This window comes from Patella vulgata, chromosome 6, assembly GCF_932274485.2.
Source record: "Patella vulgata chromosome 6, xgPatVulg1.2, whole genome shotgun sequence".
Taxonomy (NCBI): domain Eukaryota; kingdom Metazoa; phylum Mollusca; class Gastropoda; family Patellidae; genus Patella; species Patella vulgata.
Genome location: NC_065884.2, coordinates 60079118 through 60102570, shown reverse-complemented (window position 1 = coordinate 60102570; position 23453 = coordinate 60079118). Strand labels below are relative to the sequence as shown.

The following is a 23453-nucleotide window of genomic DNA, read 5'->3' as shown; positions in this document are numbered from 1 at the left end:
CATATGAAAAGTTAAAGATAACTACTCTTAGGTATTAAATATACAAAAATATAAAAGTTTTTGAAAATAGAACTACATTATTTGTTGATTACTAGCACTTTCGCTTATTTGATTTGGGGGGGGGGGGGTATGTTTCTGTTGATTCTATATATAGATTGCAGATCCTTAATATTTTTTAGTGTTTCGTTCCGCAATGAAGGAGTAGAAAAGGAGAAGGCACGTCTTCCTTAGAATACTAAGTTGACTCTTATCAGAGGACCTAAGCCATCGATGAGAAGTCTGTGGAGTAACTAAATCTATCATATAAGATGGAGCTGTATTAAACTTGACGCGTTCTTCAGTGGGTAACCAGTGCAGATATTTAAGTAATGAAGTTATATTATATTGTCATATTTTCTGGTTGAAGAGAAAAGTCTTGCGGAAGTTATCTGAGATTTAAAAGTTAAGTGCGAATCAAGAATAGGACCTGTATTATTTGCTTCTTCTGTTGGAATTTCAGCTTTATCACAGAGAGTTTCTTAAGTTGTTGTTTAGTTTCAAGTATAGGAACAATCAAACTCAGACAGGTTTTGAAGTACCTGGTAGTGAAACTATACACTAAGTTTTATCACTCTCCATCAGTTAGAATCAAAGTAGTTGAAAAACCAATATCATATACACGTATTACGAAAACCAGTTGGGGGTCAATAAGTTCGTATTTTATACGCTACACAATTTTATGAAAGCTATTGAGCACTTTGTCACAGTCGTTGGTCAACCAAACTTTACATAGTTCTACATTTTGTGTGCAAGAAGTCATTTTACATAACCAATAAATGAATAAAAATGTCGTCAGCGTAGAAGCGATGTGGAATGGATATGGATTGGTGAAGATGGCCGAACTGATTCGTGCATGAAATTAACAAGGGAACTAGTACAGACCTTTGGGGAACGCCATATTGTAATAAAGTCTGAATCTAACCACTTTAAGGAAGTACTTGTTATATCAAAGTCGGTATCTAAACAGTTCAGGGACCGAAAGAGGTCGAGCATATCAAATGCGGCTGAAACTTTCATGTGAACAAAGAGGGATCACCCACCCCACCCCACTCTAAGATTATTGATAACATAAAGGCCGTTTCTGTGCCATGTTTAGATCTGTACGAATATTGAAATTCATACAATAGATTTTGTTGATTTAGATGTTCAAAAGGCTTATTCGTGCACCTCGTGGGTTTTCTCCAGGGCCTCCGGTTTCCTCCCACTGCTAAAGACCCCTACGCGCAAGCGAATTATGTAAATAAAATTAAACCATATGTTAGTCCCGAAATGACCTAGTTTGTGTCGAGTGGACGTTAAACCCCATTTCTCTCTCTCTCTCTCTCTCTCTCTCTCTCTCTCTCTCTCGCTTATTCGTGCAGCTTTTGTTTTTGAAAATTAATCAAAAGTTCTTTAAAATATCTGTGTCCAATGTTGGCATTTGGATCAATGGTTTAACAACCATGTGACGGAACCGTACCAGATATCAAGCTACCGTTGATGATACATGATAGGCGATTTTTTGTCTTTATTCCGCTGTACGTGCCATGCGTGTCTTACTTCTCCAGGCGACAACTGCAGAGTTCAGTGCACTTCTATTGGGCCCTTTCTATATTTGACTAGTTCGCTGAAGGCCATTATCGAGAGTTCACCCCAAACTTTCTGAAATAGGTGCAAGTGGATCTGTGGCTCAATAACAGAAGTATGTGGCCATTTCCTTTTTATATTTATTTTGCATACTTTCACTTTCTTTTATATGAAATATTAAACAAAAACAAATTACATTATACAGAGATAGCTTTATGCATGTAGTACATGTACATTTAATGAAAATACAGATTTATTATACATGTATCAGGCATACATAATTAAACATGGGCGAATTATTATACAGATCTAAAATTGGACGTATTATTATACGGATTTAAAATGTGAGCGTGTTATTAAAACGAAAACAAACGTAATTTATACTAGAGTATTCAAACGCGATTTATTTTTCAAATCACCAAAAATTCGTGAATTTGATTAATTAAATTACTTCAATGTCACTTCCTCAGTGACGGGTTGCTTTTTATCTTGTTTTGAATCATTGCTTGCCTTCGGTGATTCAGTGCTACTCAAAGGGAGTTGTTTACCACACAGACCAAGCCACATGTTAGCAACTCGTCGATTTACCATGTAAGACAGGAAGATAAAAATACCTTGACCATAGTTTAAAATTGTAGATAAGACGCTCAAGATATCATGTAAGAAAAAGTTTGATAAAATATCGACCGTCCAGAAGATGCCGGTTAGTGTCGATAGTTTTATGTATACCATGATATGGTGTTGATCTTTACCAACAAGCCTGGCATTATTAGAAGTTTTATTTATCGATATTATTGTTAGTGATAGGAAAATGAAGTTACAAATAATAACCAAAGCAAGCGGCAAGATAAAGGCTACACCCACTAAAAGGGGCGTTTCTAAGTAACATTTCCTCCCACCGTAACCTGGAGTGCCGTAAATAATGGAAAACGATGAAATCACCATAGCAACGATAATCAAGGGTAGGCCATTAGCATATAATGTATATTTGATCAATCGTTTGGAGGAACTTGGTATTCTCGACACAGTTGATAATCGAAAAACAGAAAACATGTGAAACGAACAAACATTCATCCAAAAGACAACGCACAACCATGAATAGTGAATTAACATGCCAGTTATTTTACACATAATATCATTGGTCGCCTGAAAGCTTCCGATCAGCAAAAACAGTTGCCCCAGAAATAGACATACAACGAGCGCCATATTGTTTTTTGAGGCCGATGTCCTCAGAATCGGGAACGTGCAGTATGTTAGAAACGTTAGAAATAGGGACAGTAATGACAAGACTAAAAAGCTTATTCGTAATATGATGAATATGATATTTTCCTGATACAAACTTGATTTCCATTTATCATTGATTGTATCTATACAGATCGTTACGCTATTTTGCTGATCCATGTAATACTCCCCTTTATTTAATGTTAAACTGGTATTGTATAATGTTAAACTGCCATTCAGTCCGTCTTCAAATTCCAAATAGTCCTGTACAATATGCGGACATATATATTGCTTATTGAGCTCAACAATTCGTGTTCTTAAGAGATTAAAATAGGCAATCTTGTCTTTTTTACAACAGGTTAATAACACATCATCAGAAACGATTTCATGTGATATGCTCCGACTTTGTGATACAGTCGAATCATGTGTCACTTGTTCGCCAAATTTCCAATTATCTTTAATGAAAGATAAAATTTTTGTTAGGTTTCTGAATCGCGATTCTTCTAAGAAAAAGTACACATGGATAAAGGCATTATTTGAATAATCTTGAATTCCAACATATGTTACATAAGTGGTAATTCTTAATGTCTGCAAATCCTCTTTTATTTTATTTGCTAGAAGATCAATTTGTGCCTTGTAGAACACGTCGTCTATTGTAAACAGGATATGGTACACTGTCCTAACATCGTTTTGTATGGGAAGACATTCACCGTCTTGCAGTTGTAGCTGTGGTGAACACTCAATTTGATAGCACCGTCTCTGAAAGCATAACAAAACAATGATCATTTAAGGGTGGGGTTCTGAGAGCTGTAACGATATTTAACTGTATTACGATTTGTATAATGTAAACTACCCGGATGTATTCATGATGACGTATGTCCGAGATAGTTAGAAATGGCTGTTACATAAACTTATCAAACTCGTTACCCTGTCTTGTCTTTTGCCTACATAATGAACCTGACCTGGACAAGAGGTAACGAAACAAGAGCCACGATGACTCAGCTAGTAAGGGATAGGCTCACTAACCAGGAGGCCCCGGGTTCGATCTCGCTATGATTTTCTAGCCTAAAGGTTTCGACATTCAGATCGGACGAAAACACAACGCTGCATGTTCACGTTGGCATGCACGTAAGATAAATCTTGAATCTTGTCCAATGGAATTCGATGAAGAGGAGAGGGAACCCCCCTATCCGCAATAATGTCCCCCATATCTGTCCTAAGCCATTCTTCTTTTTTTTTTAGCCCGGTGGTGAAGAAAGACAGAATGTTAAAGCCCATGTCCTGTAGCGACAGGTGTTTATAATGAACGTAACTAAACGAAATATTTAATAACGAGTCCGTTACAATAATGTGGCGGAGCGACGCAAATGGCCAGAGAGAGAGAGGGGGGGAGGGAGAGAGAAATGGGGTTTAACGTCCACTCGACACAAACTAGGTCATTTCGGGACTAACATGATTTAATTTTATTTCAATAATTCGCTTTGCGCGTAGGGGTCTTTAGCAGTGGGAGGAAACCGGAGGACCAGGAGGTTGGACAGGCGACCCTACTCCTTGTCACGTACAACCGGGGATTCGAAACCACGCCAGTTGACTCAATGATACATCACTCACGTGCTAACCATTCAGCCATAGAACTCCGTAGTACACAATTTTCGAGAGCCCCGCTTAACACCAACTAAAGATGCATTATGCAAGAGCTAAACCTGCCTAATGCAGGTCTTTCTTTAGACCTTAAATTATGTTATATAAATTATAAATTAGACATTTATTAACTTGCCAAGACCATAATCAACTCTCGATGCCATCGGATGCTCTAGATATTCAAAGGATTTATACAGGATTGGCGGTCACTGATTTTAATTTAAAAATGGATAATCAAGACTTTGTTTACTATCGTAACAACGGTAGCAATGACAAGGCTAGTTTCCGCCAAGAAGCCGTCTTTTCGTGAAAAAAATATAATTGTATATGGCATCTCGTATCATTCTTCTAGGTTTTGTTCAATGCAAAAGACTAAATGCCCCTCCCCGACGACAAAAAGGAGCGCCACACGGGAAGGGGGAAAGTGCATCCTCTTTACTCTTGCTTCATACCTGATACGGGTGAAACCAGTCCACAGAAGAATTGCAAATTCCAGCCACACTTGAAGTATAGGTACGATCAAATAAATCTGATAAATTAGGGTATGACACCCTATTTATGAAGCCTCCAAATTCAGTGTTCGACACCCATATATATTCTCCTCTGAAGTCCAACCCATTACAAAGATAACAGAAAACATTTTTAAGCATCCCTACATCTGGACGATAAATTGGACCATAGTGTTGTTGACAGTTTGTTTCTAGTATTTTTGATGTATTTATTTTGCATGTTTGAATCATAAACCGATTACATTCTCTTGTTTTAGTTTTCATCTGTTGATTAAATGAAGACTGCTTTATGTATATTTCCTTTTCACATGAAAATAATTCTAGTACACGGCTACTCAATATCGTGTTTTCTCCTCTCATATCCAATTGCCATTCCTTATATTTGCTCTCATAATTACAAATTGCGCAGTATTTATTCAAATACGTTATTCCACTTTGTGCTGTCACGGGCAGCATACTACAACCACTAGATGGCATTTTGCATAATTCTCGTATTCTCTTATCATGATAATTATCCGCACATGACATCTTTGTTAAAATGCTTTTTTCCATTTTTGTCTGATTAATTGTAACTATGCACTGAAATTTGTCTTGTTCAGGTAGGGTATGTGTCGCAAGAGTGCAGCAATCACCGCTCACATGACATGACTCATCACAATAACAAGGCTGGCACTCAAAACCGTTGCGACGCATTAGACTTATGTTTAGCGTTTCTACAGGTATGTTAGTTTCCTCGATACACTGTTTATTACATTCTATTAGTTGTACCACCTGAAAGTAATGGAACAGCTCATCAAGCGTCCAATCTGAAAGATTCTTTTGAGTTAGTGCTACAATGTCGGTCTTTATTTTTATCTCTTCTACCTCTTTTTGGCTTTTGAGTCGCAATACATAGTTAAACTTATTACCAGCGGTTGTATTGTGGTTGTTTGGGTCGTATGGGGTAATGGAATAACTGTTATCGGGTCCTGCTCCAGGTGTGGTTGGCTGTAAATTATCTACCGTTGAAGGGTCGGGTGCTAATGTTGATAATACAAGACAACACAGAATAATTGTTTCCATGTCAGTATTTCTCATTACGAACGGTCTTCAGATTCTATGTTCACCTAAAATAAGAAAGTATATTATCATCAAATAGCTGTTTATAAAACCCATTGCTGAAAAGGAAGGTTACACCATGAGCCACGGTGATTCAGTGAGTAATATGTTAGGTCACTAAGCTGGAGGTTCCGTGTTCGTTCCCAGTTTTGATCGAGAAAGGTCATCGGTTTTCCGGCGTGGCTCCTAGTGTGAAGGCAGGAAGGCCTGACAATGGATAACGTTTAGTTGTTCGGAAGACGCGAAAAACCGAGTCCCGTTTACACATTGGCATGCACGTAAAGTATCCTTTGAAAGTTGGAATTTGATAGTGCCGATGTCCGGGCAAAATTCTCCGCATAACGGGCAACACAGCGATGCTCGGATGTAACCTTACATCCTAGCACAATTCGTTGCGTTAACCCAATCGCATATCAATTCTTATTTGCTAATAAACATCCATTACCTGCTAACAGTTATTGAGTCTAGCTAGATCATCTATTAGTATATCCCGACATGTGTTTGCCGTAGATAACGAATGTTATTAATAGATAACCTTATTTTTTATTAATTTGTACATGTATATTACGCTCTTATTCCTCGGTCGCCTGACCAACCTTGTGGGGTTTCTCCGGGTCCTCCGGTTTTCTATCACTGCTAAAGACCCATACGCGCATGTTAGTAGTGAGATAAGTAAGTAATTTCTTTACAGTCAGGTTTAAAACTGTTTACGTACGCCACGGGTATCGATGGATGCAATTGTAATTGACACACGTTGATACGTTTGATTTCGGATCACGCCTTTTCAAATGTATTATGTCCAACTATAATACAGTTGGCCTTTTTCATATCCAATAAAAACAAAATACACAAAACATCATTGCAAGATATATTCAATCTGGACAGTGCATCATTGTATATATCTATTGCCGATCTAATTCTAAGAAATATATCATGTTTATAAAGTCAGTCCATCTACACACGGCGAACAATTCATTCCCAAGAAAAAAAATCATGTTTATCGTGCGCTTTAGATCATAAGATCTGCCATAGAGTCAAATGAGTGGCACGTGACAAGGAGTAGGGTCGCCTGTCCAACCTCGTGAGTTTTATGGAACCATGTTAGTCCAGCAATGACCTAGTTTGTGTCTTCTTCTTTCTCTCATAAATATATTTGATTAGAAATCCATCAACGTAAAATACAGTAGGCCCAATACATATAAATATAATGTAAAAAATATTATACCTTCGTCTACGAAATATACAGGTCGTAAAAACTGTGACTGATCACAATGTGTCAAAGTTTATGTGTATAGAGAGGAATCGCAAGATTGTGTTTAAAGTAGCTAATTTTCTAACTCAATATCATCCAAAGTTTTCAAAATTTAAATCAACATTGTTGCTGTGATGTTACTGGGAAAAGATGGGCTTCAGGCCTCGAGTTCACAAAGCATTCTTAGACTGAAATTAAGAATTTACTCAACTTTGAATCACTGTTTATGAGAAATATCTTTGATCCAGAAACACAAAACTTTGCACATAGTTTCTTATTGATGTATTTGATACATTAAAACAACAATAGTTTTATAAAGAGCTATATTTTAGTTAAAATTTGGCGAATAATTTTGAGTAAATTCTTAACTTAAGTCTGAGAATGCTTTGTGAATTCGGGGCCTGATATCCAATATTTAAGACAAAATAAACATTTTACCATTGGTACACGAATCGTTTATCATAATGCATTTCAGCCCCATTGGTAACACGGGACTCGAAGAACGAGGCTAGACATATTCCACGAGTAATGCGCAATAAATACTATCTGTGTAGACTGGAATAACCCAGACGCTAGAGATTGCCATTCGATTGAGACTTCTGGCGTATTTCGTCGAACATAACTGATTTGAAATTAGATTAAAAACGAAAACGATTGAATGTAAATCAGTTTATATACATTCATATTACATTATTATATGCGTTGTGACCCATTTGTGTCAATTTCTAGGTCCCATATATTAGCGATTGAGCTCATTTAAACAAGATATTCAGGTTGTGTTTGAACAAGATATGCTGGTTGTGAAAAAACTGATCCATCTCCATATGACAAAGTATATGGAGAGAGGAGTTTTTACAGTGAAAAATCTAATGTGCATGATTGCTTCCTACTTGATGCGTACCATGCAATTGATCGACGCCGAAACTTTATTCAAGAACAAATCCGGGTTATTATGGTGTGTACGTGTGTGTGTACAGTGTGTAAAATTTCGGGAATATTATCAGTACTTCATTGTATATTTATAGTACAATAATGACTTACTTAGATTAAACATTATTAATATTTAAAACATTCTTTTAAGGGCTATATAATGCTTCCTAGACACCTGGAGTACCTAGGAACATTCAAATATTACCTGTTTAAAGGGTTATATAGGCATATCTACTAGTAGAATGGGAGGGGGGGGTCCAAGTGGGAGGGGGTGGCTGTACAATTAAAAAGTGGTATCAAATTCTTTAAATCTGAAGATGATATTATCTGGGTCAAACTTTTAAGATCTGGGCCCTTATTCGCGAAAACTTAAACTAAGATACAATCGAAATTTTAAGAAATACTGCAACTTCATTGGATATATGCAAATCGATTTTACTGGTCAGCCAATCGAATTGCAGTATTTCTTAAAATTTCGATTGTATCTTAGTTTAAGTTTTCGTGAATAAGGGCCCAGTATCACAATTACCATAGCAGCTATCTATATCCCCCTCAAATTTCCTCTAAATTACAACCCATTTGATACTTTAGAAAACGGATATTTTATAATAGTAAATTAACAACAAACTATGTACCTGGAGCTGATGATGTAAACACAACAGTATCTGATACAACTTCCGTCTTTCTTGATGCAACAAAAGCTTGTGTCAAGCTGGTCAAAATTAAGAAAATAACAAGAAAAATCATTAGTTGAACAAGAATTTTACCCTCAAAATAAATTTCTACGAAAAATATATTCGGAAGGTAAAAAACTATAATAAAAAGACTATGAAATTTAAAAAGTAAACACGCCAAAACCGAAATTCTAGATAAACTACGTGATCTACAAACGAACAACCCGCGTGAGTATTGGAAATTAGTAAATTCTTTCTTCAAGAAACTGTCTAATAAAGATTGGCATACGCCATACAGTGTGCTATGAGGGAAATTTTGCCTGGACAGCGGCACTGCGGCCTACTCTTATATCGAATTCTAACTGTTAAGGGATCTTTTACGTGCACGCCAATGTGTACACTGACCTCGGTTTTTCGCCCCATCCGAATGACTAGACAGCTGTCCTTGTCAGGCCCTGCGTCCTGCACCACTGACAAGGGGGGACCACGCCGAAAAATCTGGATGAACTTTCTCGGCCAATGCAGGGATCGAACACCCGACCTCCAGGCTAGCGAGCCAGCGCCTTACTCACTTAGCCACCGTGACCCCCAAAGTAAAGAAACAAATTATAATATTCCACTGAAAGTATGGGAAAATCATTTTTCAAATTATATTAAGGATCTTTATATCAATTAATTTGACGAAGTTGACCTTGCCCACGCACGATCAATGTTTTAGTGTCAATTTTCATTATAATATTCCACTGAAAGTATGGGAAAATCATTTTTCAAGATTATATTAATGATCTTTATATCAATTAATTTGACGAAATTGACCTTGCCCACGCACGATCAATGTTTTAGTGTCAATTTTCATTCTGATCGAAAACGTCGAGATGAAAGCATCTCTGGCACTAGCAACGTAATTGACATGCCGTCAATAAATATCAAAGAAACTTTGATCCGTCGTTTAATTAATTCAATTAAAGTAGCTAAGTCTCTAACTCAATATCATCCAAAATCTTCGATATTGAAAACACGATTTATTTGTCGGTTTAAATCAACATTGATGTTGTGATCTTACCGGCAAAAGATGTCCTTCTGATATCCAATATTTAAGACAAAATAAACATTTTACAATTGGTACACGAATCGTGTACCATAATGCGTTTCAGCCTTATTTGTAATAAGGGACTCGAAAAACGAGGTTAGTTATATTCCACAAGTAATGTCATACGGTGACGCTATATTTTTATCTGGAGAGCATGCCCAATAAATACTATCGGCGTAGACTGGAATAACCAGAAGCTAGAGATTGAAATTCGATTGAGAATACTGGCGTATGTCGCCGAACCTAAATGATTGGAAATTACAGTAAAAACAGAAACGATTGAATGTAAACCAATTTATATACATTCATATTACATTATTGTATGCGTTGCGACCCATTTGTGTCAATTTCTAGGTCCCAAATATTAGCGACTTAGCTCCTTTAAATTGTTTCAATTAGTTCGACATCAATTAATTGACGAAAAATTTGAGCGTGTATGGGCGGTTTTAAATGACTTGGTAAGATATATACCCCGTCTTCTCAGCAAATCCTGAGATTTCCTACAGTTTTATTAATCTATTTGACCCGCCAAAATTATTTGCCAAGGCAGTGGCTGTATGTGTGATTTTTGCTTTTGATAAGAGATCTAAATCAAATTTGGTGGTAACTATATTTAGTTACTGTTTGTATGAAGTATTACTTGTGTGTGCGTGTTTTCTGTATAATGTATTATCAAATGTATATGATTATGTCTAAAAGTACGTGTATATGTATGCATGCTGTCCTTAATGGACGTTTTGATGCAATAACTTATCTTATCTAATCTTATCTTATAGATCCTGCCAGAAATCCATCCACGCACGGTGGTTTTGAGAATGCAATGTAAACTTAACTTTAATAACAATTGAATATAATTTTAGGCTAACTTCTTACCTTTCTGTAGATCAAACCACAGCGAACAGACCATCATATAAAATTGTTAGAAAAACTCTCATATTGTGCTGTTAGTCGTCTATTTTTAGAATAGTTCGCGGGGTTTCGATCAGGTGTACATAATGCCATCGTTAATATCCCATAATTAGTTCAGCTAAAATGCCAGTTGCAAATCTTATTTAAAGAGGCAGTATCATTGTCATCCATGACGTATGCATGCGAGGCCGTTAACAAGAGAGAGAGAGAGAGAGAGAGATGGGTTTAACGTCCGCTCGACACAAACTAGGCCATTTCGGGACTAACGCATGGTTCACTTTTGTTTCAATAATTCGCTTGCGTGTAGGGGTCTTTAGCAGTGCGAGGAAACCTGAGGATCCGGAGAAACCCCACGAGGTTGGACAGGCGACCCTACTCCTTGTCACGTACAACCGGGGAATCGAAACCCCGCCAGTTGACTCAATGACAGACCTTATGATACAGCGCACGCGCGCTTACCATTCAGCCATCCAACACCCTGGCCGTTAACAAACTGATTTGGTGTAGTAAGAGAGAGAGAGAGAGAAATGGGGTTTAACGTCCACTCGACACAAACTAGGTCATTTCGGGATTAACATATGGTTTAATTTTATTTACATAATTCGCTTGCGCGTAGGGGTCTTTAGCAGTGGGAGGAAACCGGAGGACCCGGAGAAAACCCACGAGGTTGGACAGGCGACCCTACTCCTTGCCACGTACAACCGGGGATTCGAAACCAAGCCAGTCGACTCAATGACAGACTTAATGATACAGCGCGCGCACGCTAACCATACCTTGAAAAATACAATATCTTTGTTGTTAATGATAAATATTAGACATATCGAGTACAAAGAAAAAGAAGAAGTTGTTGGGATCGGGACAGGAATGGCAATCACGCCCCAACTCGAAAAAGCATTAAGAAAATTATACCACGCGCCAAAAGGTACATTTGTATCAAATTTTGCAAAAATGTAAACAGGCCCAATTACCATCAAATCAGTGATTACTTTCTTCGCCAATCGGTGAGCACGTGATTTTACCTCTATAATTAGAAATTATGACACGTTTTTCGTTAATAGATCGAATTTCAAAGTTTCTAGGGTTGCTAAGGAAGCAACTCGCCAAAATGCGATTCTAAAATAGCTTTAAATACAGTGGATGAAAACAGCTGTCTGAACACCGGCTGTTAAATAACAGTGAACTCATTAAATTGCCTTATAGAAAATTGCTTCAAAATTGTGTTCATATTTATGGTAACGCGAAACAGTGTGATATTTATGTCCATGGTAGCGGGGCTATGGCCTACTTTTATTTAAATTTCCAATTGTTAGAGGTCTTACACGTCGCGTTTTTGTCCATACACTCAATCGACAAACTAGACGCCTTTTCTTGCAAATGGTTAGCGTGCGCGCGCTGTATCATAAAGTCTGTCATTGAGTCGACTGGCGTGGTTTCGAATCCCCGGTTGTACGTGACAAGGAGTAGGGTCGCCTGTCCGGCCTCGTGGGTTTTCTCCGGGTCCTCCGGTTTCCTCCCACTGCTAAAGACCCCTACGCGCAAGCGAATTATTGAAATAAAATTAAACCATATGTTAGTCCCGAAATGACCTAGTTTGTGTCGAGTGGACGTTAAACCCCATCTCTCTCTCTTGTAGCAAATTGAAGAAACACAATAGAATTTATGCTGAAGAAAAATCTTTCAAGTGTGACTGAGGTGTGATGGTTGTAGCAAATTGTGCAATCATACTGGCAACTTAAAGATACATATTAGATTTCACATTTTAGAAAGACATTTCGAACGTGATTTTTGTGGTTAATCATATACTGACAGGACGATTTACCTAGTACTGCCCAATACTAATTTTTATTACTACTCGATACCATAGTGATCGACTGAAACCTTGAAAAATAGTTCTAGATGGTTCATGCAAAAGAGAAACTTGTGGTGTTTGTAAAATCATTAATGATCTAAAGTTACAATTCATACCGGGGAAAAAAACATTTTAAACTCGTACTTAAGAAAACCCTTTTGCTTGTGTTTGCAATAAATCATGTAGAGCGAACAGCACGAGGTTGCACATTGGAGAAAAACCTTTTATAATGTTGTAGTAAATCATTTACCACTATTATTAATCAATAAAAACACACGGAACTACATAATGGAGACAAAGCTGTATACACGAGTACCCAAACTGGGGAACAACACCTTTCTGGTGGTGTGTAAGCCTATCGATACTCACCACAGCACAGATCAAATTTTCGTGATTTACATTTTTTGTTTTGAATATATACTCAGGCTGAAACGAACCTTTGACATTTGGTTCGATTCCCCGCTTGTACGTGACAAGGAGTAGGGTCGCCTGTCCAACCTCCGGTTTCCTCCCAGAGAGCATAAAGACCCCTACGCGCAAGCGAATTAATGAAATAACATTGAACCATATGTTAGTCCAGAAATGACCTAGTTTGTGTCGAGTGGAAGTTAAACTCAATTCCCTTCTTTTTTTGACATTCGGAATTCCAAAAAAAGTAGGCCATTTAGTCATTTGGATACACCCACGCGGTCTCGGGTTCGCCCCTGGTGTTGGTCGAGAAAGTTCCTCGGGATTCCCCGGCGTGGTTACCCCTTGTCAGTTTTGCAGAAATAACCTCTGGTCATTCGGATGTGATGTAAACTCGGGCTCCCTTGTATACGTTGGCGTGCACGTAATTGAATCCTTGACATAACTATAAAAAAAGAAAGAATAAGCAGCAGTACATTACATTGGGGTATAACATTTGTTTTTTATATGCTACACGGTTTTCCTACAACTAGCCTATTTCTTATAGTTTTCGTTTATCCTTTAATTATGGTTTTGGAATGCCTTGCTAATCATACACCATAGAATGCCATCAGTAACACAAACCTACTATAATTACAATAATATATTTTGGTATGTCATTAAGGATTATTAGACATTCAATTACCTGATAATTAAGTGTAGAGATATTTAAGTAGTTGAACCTCTAGCTCAACATAATATTCGAAATTAAGAACAATTTTGGTAGATTTCAATCAATTTGGCCTGAATATTAAAATATTTTAACTCAAGTACAAAACAGATGAACTGTGTGAATGATACATTAATCGAATCCAGTACAGTGTCGGGCATTAAGTGGAGTTGTCTCCCATTGGTTATTTTTACAATTAAAGATCTCGTCTGAGTTTGACCTCCAATTGCCGAATGGAGGGTCGGTTCTTTTTGCGACATGGACTGTGCCATTCTTCAACAATAAATGGAGATCATTACCTCTGACAACACAGCGCCTGAGCATTGCGATGTTGTACACAACATCATAGTTTAGTTTGGGGGGGGGGGCTCCAACGTGGTTTTCCCTCGGTCCCGTGTATACATTTAGAATGCACGTAAAGGATCCCTTGGCAGTTGGAATTCGATATAAGAGTAGGCGATAGTACCGCTGCCCGGGCAAAATTTCCCTCATAGCACACTGTATGGCGTATGCCCGTCTTCACTAGCCCAGCATAGGAGCAGAAGAGTAGGACGTTAAACCCCATTTCATTTCATTTCCAACGTGGTTTTCATCCCTGTATTGGCCGAGAAAGTTCATCGGAATTTTCCGACCTGCTTTCCCCTTGTCAGTGGTGCAGGACGTAGGACCGGACAAAGGACAGCTGTCTAGTCGTTTGGATGGGATCCCGTGTATACATTGGCGTGCGTGTAAAAGATCCCTTGGCAGTTGGAATTCGATATAAGAATAGGCTATAGTGCCGCTGCCCGGGCAAAATTTCCCTCATTGCACAATGTATGGCCTATGGCCATCTTCATTATCCCAGTACAGGAGCAGAACAGTAGGACGATAAACCCAATTTCATTTCATTTCTTTAACTTGGAGCTAAGGTGACAGTAAACGTCCGGCCGTTTTATTTAGGGTGTTTGGATCATCTAGTGGTTTAACGCTTGTGTGTGAAATCACAAAGTTTGTCATTAGTCAAGTGGCGTGGTATGCTTGACTTGCCTCTCACTCAAAATGGCCATTCTGGCAAGTTTCGATGGAAGCCGCCGTTAATCCGTATCTGTAGTATCCGTTGCCTTATGATTTCGTGATACGCTGCGTCAATGTAGTTTTAGAGTTTTGGCAAGTCTGAGTCGCTGAGCTGAGCTTAGATTTATTACAACATGATGGCAGGTATCTACCAAGATCACCATCAGTATTAATCTAGGCCTAACCTACAAATTCCTGGAGGCAGTAAAGTCGCTCGACAATCGCTAAGCTATTAAAATTTAATGTCGAATCTTATTATAAAACTTCGACTTCGAATCGTCCGCAATTAATGGTTTCACTGATGTATCATTTCAGAAAGTTCGTAACACTTTACCATAAATCACATCATTTACAGATTTGCAAGGTCCCACCTCACTAAATTTAGTAAGTAGATCAACCAGCATGCATACAGACAGACATGAAAAACATGAACATTCCTAGAAAAACTCATCAGAAATAATGATTAAATTCCAGTCTTTATCCAGTCAAATGGACCACTTAAGGTTTTGGCACGGTTCACCTCTTACTAATGAGACGAATCATTAGTGTTTTGATGGATACTAGTGCCCCATTATTAGTTGATAAACACTGTGGATTAATATGAACAGGTCAACAAATGGGCAAAATGATCTACCCGGTTGGGGTAAAATGGTTCAGCATGGAAATAAACAAGAATCTCTCTATTCAAAAGTCCAAAGTCATAGAAGTTGCATATGGTCAAATGACAAACTCTTTGGTGTTTTACCTGACTGTTATCTATACTTGTTCACTAAAAAGTGGAAAAAACTACAGACTAAAACAGACCGGTGACCGTTAATTCTTTCCCCAAGTGCATTCTAGGTCTCTCCTACGCATTTTCTGCATGAAATTAGATAAATTATGTCTGGACTGCTGCATGAAAGTTGGTCTAATATTGGGAACTTTGCGCCCGATGTTTTGGCAAGATTGTAGGTTAGGATTAGGGTAAGCATTGGGACTAGGTCCAGGCTTGGGGTTGGGATTAGCGCTAGCATTGTTTACATCTCGTGACCTATGACGAAAAATTGAGTTGGCCTTATCATTTAGCACTAACCCGATACGGACCAGGAATTTACGCTTGCCAAATGTCTCTTATATACGTACTAGCAGAATGCCCGGGGGTCATAACTCCGAAAGGGGAAGTGGTAGACTAACGCCACCTGGCCTATATTACTCCCCGGTCCGAGCTACCCCTATACCCCAAATTTCAAACTCGGGACAGACCTAGTGTAGTCGCCAACCCCGAACAGACAAACAGAGAGAGAGAGAGAGAGAGAGAGAGAGAGAGGGAGAGAGAGAGAGAGATGGGGTTTAACGTCCACTCGGCACAAACTATGGTTCAATTTTATTTCAGCAGTGGGGGGAAAACGAACGAGGTTGGACAGGCGACCCTATTCATTGTCACGTACAACCAGGGAGTCGAAACCACGCCCGTTGACTCAATGACAGACCTTATGATACAGCGCGCACGTGCTAACCATTCGGCCATCCACACCCCGCGTTACGATTAGATTGTACCTATCTGGTACGTGAAGTTACGTTTCGATACGTTTCGATATGATCAACACGATTGCCACGACTGACTCTAATATATGATAAGACCTGATAGGATCACCACGATTACTCCACGATAAAAAGGGGTCAATGATACTCAATTTTATATGAATTGTTTGTCTGGATATAACTTTAGTAACTAGTGAAAATCAACACCAAAACCTAACTGGTACCATAGTAATGACTGATAAAATTATGCATCTTCGTTAAATGTGAAGGTATGAAATGTCAAACTATGATGTATGCATCTTCGTAAAAATGAGAAGCTATAAAAAATGGTAAATTTGTGAGTTCAACTCAATCAAAATTTCAAACTTCTATACAAAAAGTACAAAATAAATATATAATTTCTTTTTAAAACACAAATATTGCAGCAAACTGGAATTAAATACTTCCTTTCCATATTGTGATAAATTATTGCGATTATAACAGTTTCAAGTTTGTAAAATGTTCTTTGTTCACCCCATCGCTGGAGCATCCTTTGTATGGGTACTGAATACGTCCAGTGGATTAGGATACAATCTGATAAAAACACAGATCCTATTTCGTTTCGTTTTTTATAGTTCAAAATTTCGTTTTACTTGTCTTTACTACACTAGGATCTGGAAGAGTTGTTATATAATAGGCGTTCTTATTGATGTGTGGAATTAGTCAATGAAACGTTCTCTTACGGCGGCTTCTTGGCGTTCTCTGCGCGTAAACCCCTAGAAACGTCAACGCTGGTTGATTAATCATTGTCTGACGTCAATGGGCCAAAAGCCACTCGTTTGACCCCTGACGTGAACTCCCACTATAACTTGTTAGATCTTCATGTAGTATAGGCCATCGAAAGTATAAAAAAAACGAAATGAAATATTGATCTGTATTTTAATCAGATTGGACTAGGATAACACTTCTCCAAACTTTCAGTTTATAAAGTTTACCCAGGTCATCCCAACGGTTAATCATCTTATATATGGGTAGTCCATTAGACTAGAATGTTGATAAGAATACTGACATAACACTCCTGCCAATTTCAGGTTTGTGGAGTTTTTCATGGTCATCCCAACGGTTGGTAATCCTATCTAACTCATTTTATGATAGTGAATACTGCCTTTTCAAAAATATTGTGATAACACTACGTCCATTTTCAAGGTTGTGACGTTTTCCCAAGTCATCCCAATGACTGACCACCACTTCTAATCATTTGGGTACTGCAGTGAAACGTGAAGTGCCGGATTCAGACCTCCTGTTCCTTCTGTACCATATGATCAAACATACGACGATAACCATTGCCACAGCTAAGCCAATGACACATCCAATAATTAAACCGAGTGGGGAGTCTTGACCGGGTAATGGAGTCGACATACGTCCTGTCACTGTACTTGATACGGCAGTAGATGTTGATGACATTACCTCTAGATCTGATGACGTAGGCGAATACGTCGACGATGTCGATGATGAAATCGCGGTCGAAGGTTGCGTGGCTGTAGTGTTCGTTGAAATAACTGTCATTCCTAAAATACGGATCTTACTATCATCGTCGGTGTATATTATTTCCCTGGTCGTTAAATTCCCATTGTTATATCGGACCAACACAATATTGTTTCTCTGTGAAAGAAGAAGATAACTATCCCACGCCACCATTGCAGATGTCGTTTCGTCGAAAGTTTGTTTATTCGAGCCATTATAATTCATAGAGCGAAGTTTATCGCTACCCAATTTTCTATAGTAGATTATCTCTTGTGACTTATCTATTGTAATGAATAATTGTGTGAAGAGGATCTCTAATAACAGCCTTCTGTCCGTACCGTCATAGTTGCTGCGTACTAATCCTGTAAAGGAGCCCCAAAACACGATCTTTTTAAATGCATCAACGACAACAGTAGAAATAGAAGAAAGTTTACTGGCAACGCTTGTTTTAGAATGATCGACTAATGAATAACGTTTGATGTGTTGTTCTGAATTAGAGGCCTCGGCGTAGAACAGCCATTGTCTTTCAACATCCAAATCAAATGCTATTACATTCGTTAAGTTAGGTAAAATTTGTAAATCCTTTCCATGAAGAAAACTGGTCACGATACTAGTATCGTTGATGTAATACAGTCTCTGATCGGGTGGATTCCATACCAAAGATTGATACATTCCTAAAGTCCCGAACGTGTTATGTAAAGTAACGGTGTCTGTGTTCTTATCACTAATATTAACAACCTTTATGGCTTTATCATCTCCTAAACCCGGACAGAAGACTATCACAAAGGCTTCACAGTACATACACATTAAAAACATAATGGAAAGTAAATTAAACATTATAGACTGTTATAGATAGATAAAACTAAGTAAAAGATACACAATGTATATATATATATATACACATAGATGTTTTTCTAACACGCATAGACATGCTGCCGGGATATATGACGCCTGCTACATAGGCTAGTTATTTTTGTCTATTGGTGGCGGGGTGATGTGTATAAACATGCTACCGGGTATAAGAGTCATTTATTATATCAATACGAAGAGTAATTTAACGGGTAGTTCTATAGCTAATTTAATTTGAAAAAAAAACAACCTATATATATATATATATATATATATATATATATATTTCAACTGGCTGTATCTATGCCGTCATCTTTTGAAATGTAGTATAAATAACGGTTAAATTGTTAACAATTATATCTTGGGTTTATATATGTATGCCTGCATATATATATCGCTCCCTCCCTTCAATTTGCATAGAATTAAACAAATTTTAGCTTCATATTAACTTAATAGGCCAGCCTACCAGAGGTGGCGAGGGGGTGGGGTAGACCTCCTTTCAGTTAAAAAAAAGTAGTTGCATTACGGAATTGCAATATTTGGCATCGCATGCTATTTTCCTTCTGGCAGACTGGACCTTTACATTATGAAACTAGTGTCCATCTGGCAAGAGACAGCGAATAGCTTTTCCAGAGGCACGAAAACCGAGGTCTAGTGTACACATTGGCATGCACATAAAAGAAATCTTGATAATTTCCCTCATAGCACACTGCATGACGTATGCCTGTTTTCATTACCGGTCCCGTAAGCTGATATATATTGTTTTCAATACAGAATTAGGCATACAACCAACCGTGTTAACTATGTGATGTCAAGTGTAACGGAGTTCAATGCGGAAAATACAAACTGCACGTGTTTATGTGTATAAAAACTGGTTAAACTGTTAGCTTTATGAAAAGCGGTATTAGGTCGGCCGATCATTATATTTGATATAATAAACTATATAACACATACTTATGAAAACTAGCAACTAATATATTTGGGCAACGTGTCTAAGAGGTATCTCAAAGATATCGGATATTATATAGGTATGTGTTTCATTAACACCTGATACACAGTTATTGCATATGACTGTGAACTTGCCATATGCAGAAGTATAATCGAAATAAACAAGAACATAAATTTTGTTAACAGTTAAATTTATTATACTACTTGGGGGATTTTGTTAACCTTGTGCATTATCACAGCGTCTATATTAACCTTTTATTGTGTGTAATCCACTTGTATAGTGTTCTTCCTACATTTTACGTGTATATGTTCTTTTTGTTTAGGAGTGCTATTGCATTTCACATGATTTTGATATTACATGTATATATGTCTTTGTAGTTTAGGAGCTTAAATTGAAGATTAGTTTTTTGCAAACTAAATAAGTTGCCTCATTAAATAATTTTTTTGCTATTACCCACAGTTTAACCTTACCCGATCGTTAACAATACTAACGTACTAACAGCTGTTACTACTTGATATGTAATCAGGGGCGGATTGGGCCATCGGGCAATCGGGCGATCGCCCTAAGGGCCGGTCGGACACAAAATGGAAAAAAATAAGTTTGTCCAATTCGTCTAAAAAAACTTTTTTTTTCTGCTAAACATTATATGGGGGGGGGGGGGGGGTATTGGACCGGCGATGGAGCGGCAATGTTGTATGTGGCCGGTGGCTTTAACGGGCTGGTAGAATAGACTTTCTGGGCCAGGTGTGCCGGGTGTGGGCCGGAATTCGGAATCCTGCAATGGGGATTCCGAATTTCATCCGAACAAATCCAAAATTCAAAAAGCAGCTTTCATGAATTTCACTTTCGTCACTCTGTACCAATGTGTCTTGTGGCCTTCCATTACAGGGGGAATCAATTAGCGCCCCCGGCAACAAAAATGGGACATTTTTCAATGAAAATATTCCTACTTATTCAATATTCCTAACTGGTTAATCAAATGGTCAAAATTTTCTCAATTAGTCCCATTTTGTAACCAGTTAAATTCTCTTGACGATAAAAAGATAATACGTTAATTAATAATATGACGATATGATAATTTCACAGGTTGATGGTTGGAAATTACTTGTATGTCCGGGTTTTGGCCTAAATTAATCGATTTATGAGATATATTATTTGACAGAGATTATAATCAGATATGCCACCAAATCGCATATTTGGGGTTCATTTTTCAAAATTTTCCAGGGGAGAGAGCCCCCGGACCCGCGGTCAGTAAAAGGGGCCGCTCCGACACGGGAGCCCGGGCCGGTTCGCGGCCCCAATCCGCCCCTGTATGTAATTGACGATTTCTGTCAATGCTTTGTGTTCGGACTACTCGAATGTTTTCTGAATAAACTTCAGTTCTCAATATGGCGTTTGGTGTCATTTTTCATTGACTTATGTAGAAATGGGTGGTCTGGAGAACAATTCGATTATGGTTGTGATCCAAAAATCTAACTAAATATTTAAATAACTAGAAATGGTGAATTGTATATGTATTTGGTGAATTGTATATAATATGCATGTGGTGAATTGTATATAAGATGTATGTGGTGAATTGTATATAATATACACTTGGTGAATTGTATATAAGATGTATGTGGTGAATTGTATATAAGATGTATATGGTGAATTGTATATAAGATGTATGTGGTGAATTGTATATAATATACATTTGGTGAATTGTATATAAGATGTATGTGCTGAATGTATCTTTAAGTAACTATTTTATCATTATTTCATTATGTTGCCTAAATTATGATTTAGAAAAGTTTTGAATTTTAACACAGTTGAACTATTCTTATGTTGAGTTAACATTTTAAAAAAGTTGTGTTGCCCCTAGGCCAGGTCCGTTATAGAATTAAATTAAGATTATATGTCATAATGAAAGTATAAATAGTATTTTAAATTAAGGTTTTTACATTGGGCTCTATCTGGAGTATTTAAATCTTTGAGTTTAACATCCTACTGCTTTGTCCGAACTGGGCTTATGAAGACGGGCATACGCCATACATTGTGCTATGAGGGAAATTTTGCCCGGACAGCGGCACTACGGCCTACTCTAATATCGAATTTCAACTGTCAAGGGATCTTTTATGTGCACGCCAATGTGTACACGGGACCTCGGTTTTTCGTCTCATCCGAATGACTAGACAGCTGTTCTTGTCAGAACTTCCTTCCTGCATCATTGACAAGAATACAGTGCTTATAGTGTATGATCAGATACGTTAGCTATTTTACGTTTTAGGGGGGCTGGATAGCTGAATGGTTAGCACGCGCGCGCTGTATCAATTCCCCTGTTGTATGTGACAAGGAGTAGGGTCGCCTGTCCAACCTCGTGGGTTTTCTCCGGGTCCTCCGGTTTCCTCCCACTGCTAAAGACCCCTACGCGCAAGCGAATTATTCAAATAAAATTGAACCATGTGTTAGTCCCGAAATGACCTAGTTTGTGTCGAGTGGACGTTAAACCCTATTTCTCTCTCTTTCTCTCTATTTTACGTTCTGGAGAGAATTCAATCGTCCTGAACTACCTCAACGGAACAGTGAACCAGAAAAAATAGACAAAGGTTGAAGTTTAAGTAGTGAGTTTAATATGATACCGTCCAATTCAAAAAGAGGGGCGAAACATGGGTAAAACAAAGTCCAAAAAAAACCATGGCTGGTACAGGTCAATACGAAATCGTACATTTCAGCTCATATCATTTCATGTTCAAATTCAAAACGGTGAAAAAAACGCAATATCTGAATCATCCGCTGAACTCTTCTCATTGATTGAATGAGACGTTGGATCTGAGCCTGTGATGGGTTGTTCCATCCCTATTCATCACGGGTGGACCCTTCTGGTGGATTTTACGCCTAAGAATGTTCCATGCTCAACTGGATTCAGGTCAGGGATTCCTGTCTCGAAGCGCAATATCCAGTCGATTCGAGTCGATCGCCAACAGCTCAGTAGGATAGGGGCGGCGGGGTAATTATCTTATCTCCTTTTCAACACAGTGCTTGACGCTGACGGGGGAAGTCGCACGACTCTCGTAAACGCTGCATCTTCTCTGGGAAACGTACTGCGAGATTTGCCAGAACATTGACGGTCCTTTATGACACAAGTCTGTTGATGTTTTTATCAACAATCGACTAGTGGTGGTGGAGCGGGGCGGTACCCAATTGACGTCCAAATAATTTGCCATCTTTTCGCCAAATTTTGGAGGTCTCATTGTGAAATACAGCTAGCTAGAGTGAATAGTTTTAAAACTTTCCTCAATGCAATGACTGATTTAACAAACATGCTTTTCATGATGTACGGGGTTCATGCTTTCCGTCGTAGGTCCGTTATGCAGTGCACGTGCAGTTGTCACTTGTGTGTATGGAGGACATTTTCGCATTCATTTATTTACGTAATACATTTCTTTTCAGCGCATAAAAATTCGGGTGTTGCGGCATTTTGTCTCTGTGGATATATCTCTTTACCCTAGTCAAATAAAAGGAATAGGTGGGTTATATTGTACAACCCCATTTACACCAACGTAAGTCCCCATTTAGATCGGACCACGACCAATAAAGCTTCCAGTACGAGATTACACAAGTAGCGCTTGGTTAACTCTCCATGAATAAATTGACAAAACATAATTCCGATTGATATCATTTATTTCAGCGGAAAATAACTCATC

General features: G+C 38.1%; 1 protein-coding gene across 1 annotated transcript; it reads right to left on the bottom strand.

The window, feature by feature from the left end:
• Positions 1–1841: 1841 nt before the first annotated feature.
• Positions 1842–9015, bottom strand: LOC126824426 (uncharacterized). Its single transcript, XM_056101535.1, has 3 exons — positions 8892–9015; positions 4920–6082; positions 1842–3585 (listed from the first exon to the last, which is right to left on the bottom strand). Exons 2-3 carry the CDS (start codon positions 6051–6053, stop codon positions 2053–2055), a joined length of 2667 nt encoding a protein of 888 aa, XP_055957510.1. The 5' UTR covers positions 6054–6082; positions 8892–9015; the 3' UTR covers positions 1842–2052.
• Between the last annotated feature and the right edge of the window lie 14438 nt (positions 9016–23453).

What these genes read in the sequence shown, in the direction of transcription:
- LOC126824426 (XM_056101535.1), bottom strand. Translation starts at nt 6,053, where the DNA reads ATGAGAAATACTGACATGGAAACAATTATTCTGTGTTGTCTTGTATTA. An exon ending in ACTGGTTTCACCCGTATCAG is followed by an intron (nt 3,586 to 4,919) that starts GTATGAAGCAAG and finishes TTATGCTTTCAG; the next exon opens with AGACGGTGCTATCAAATTGA.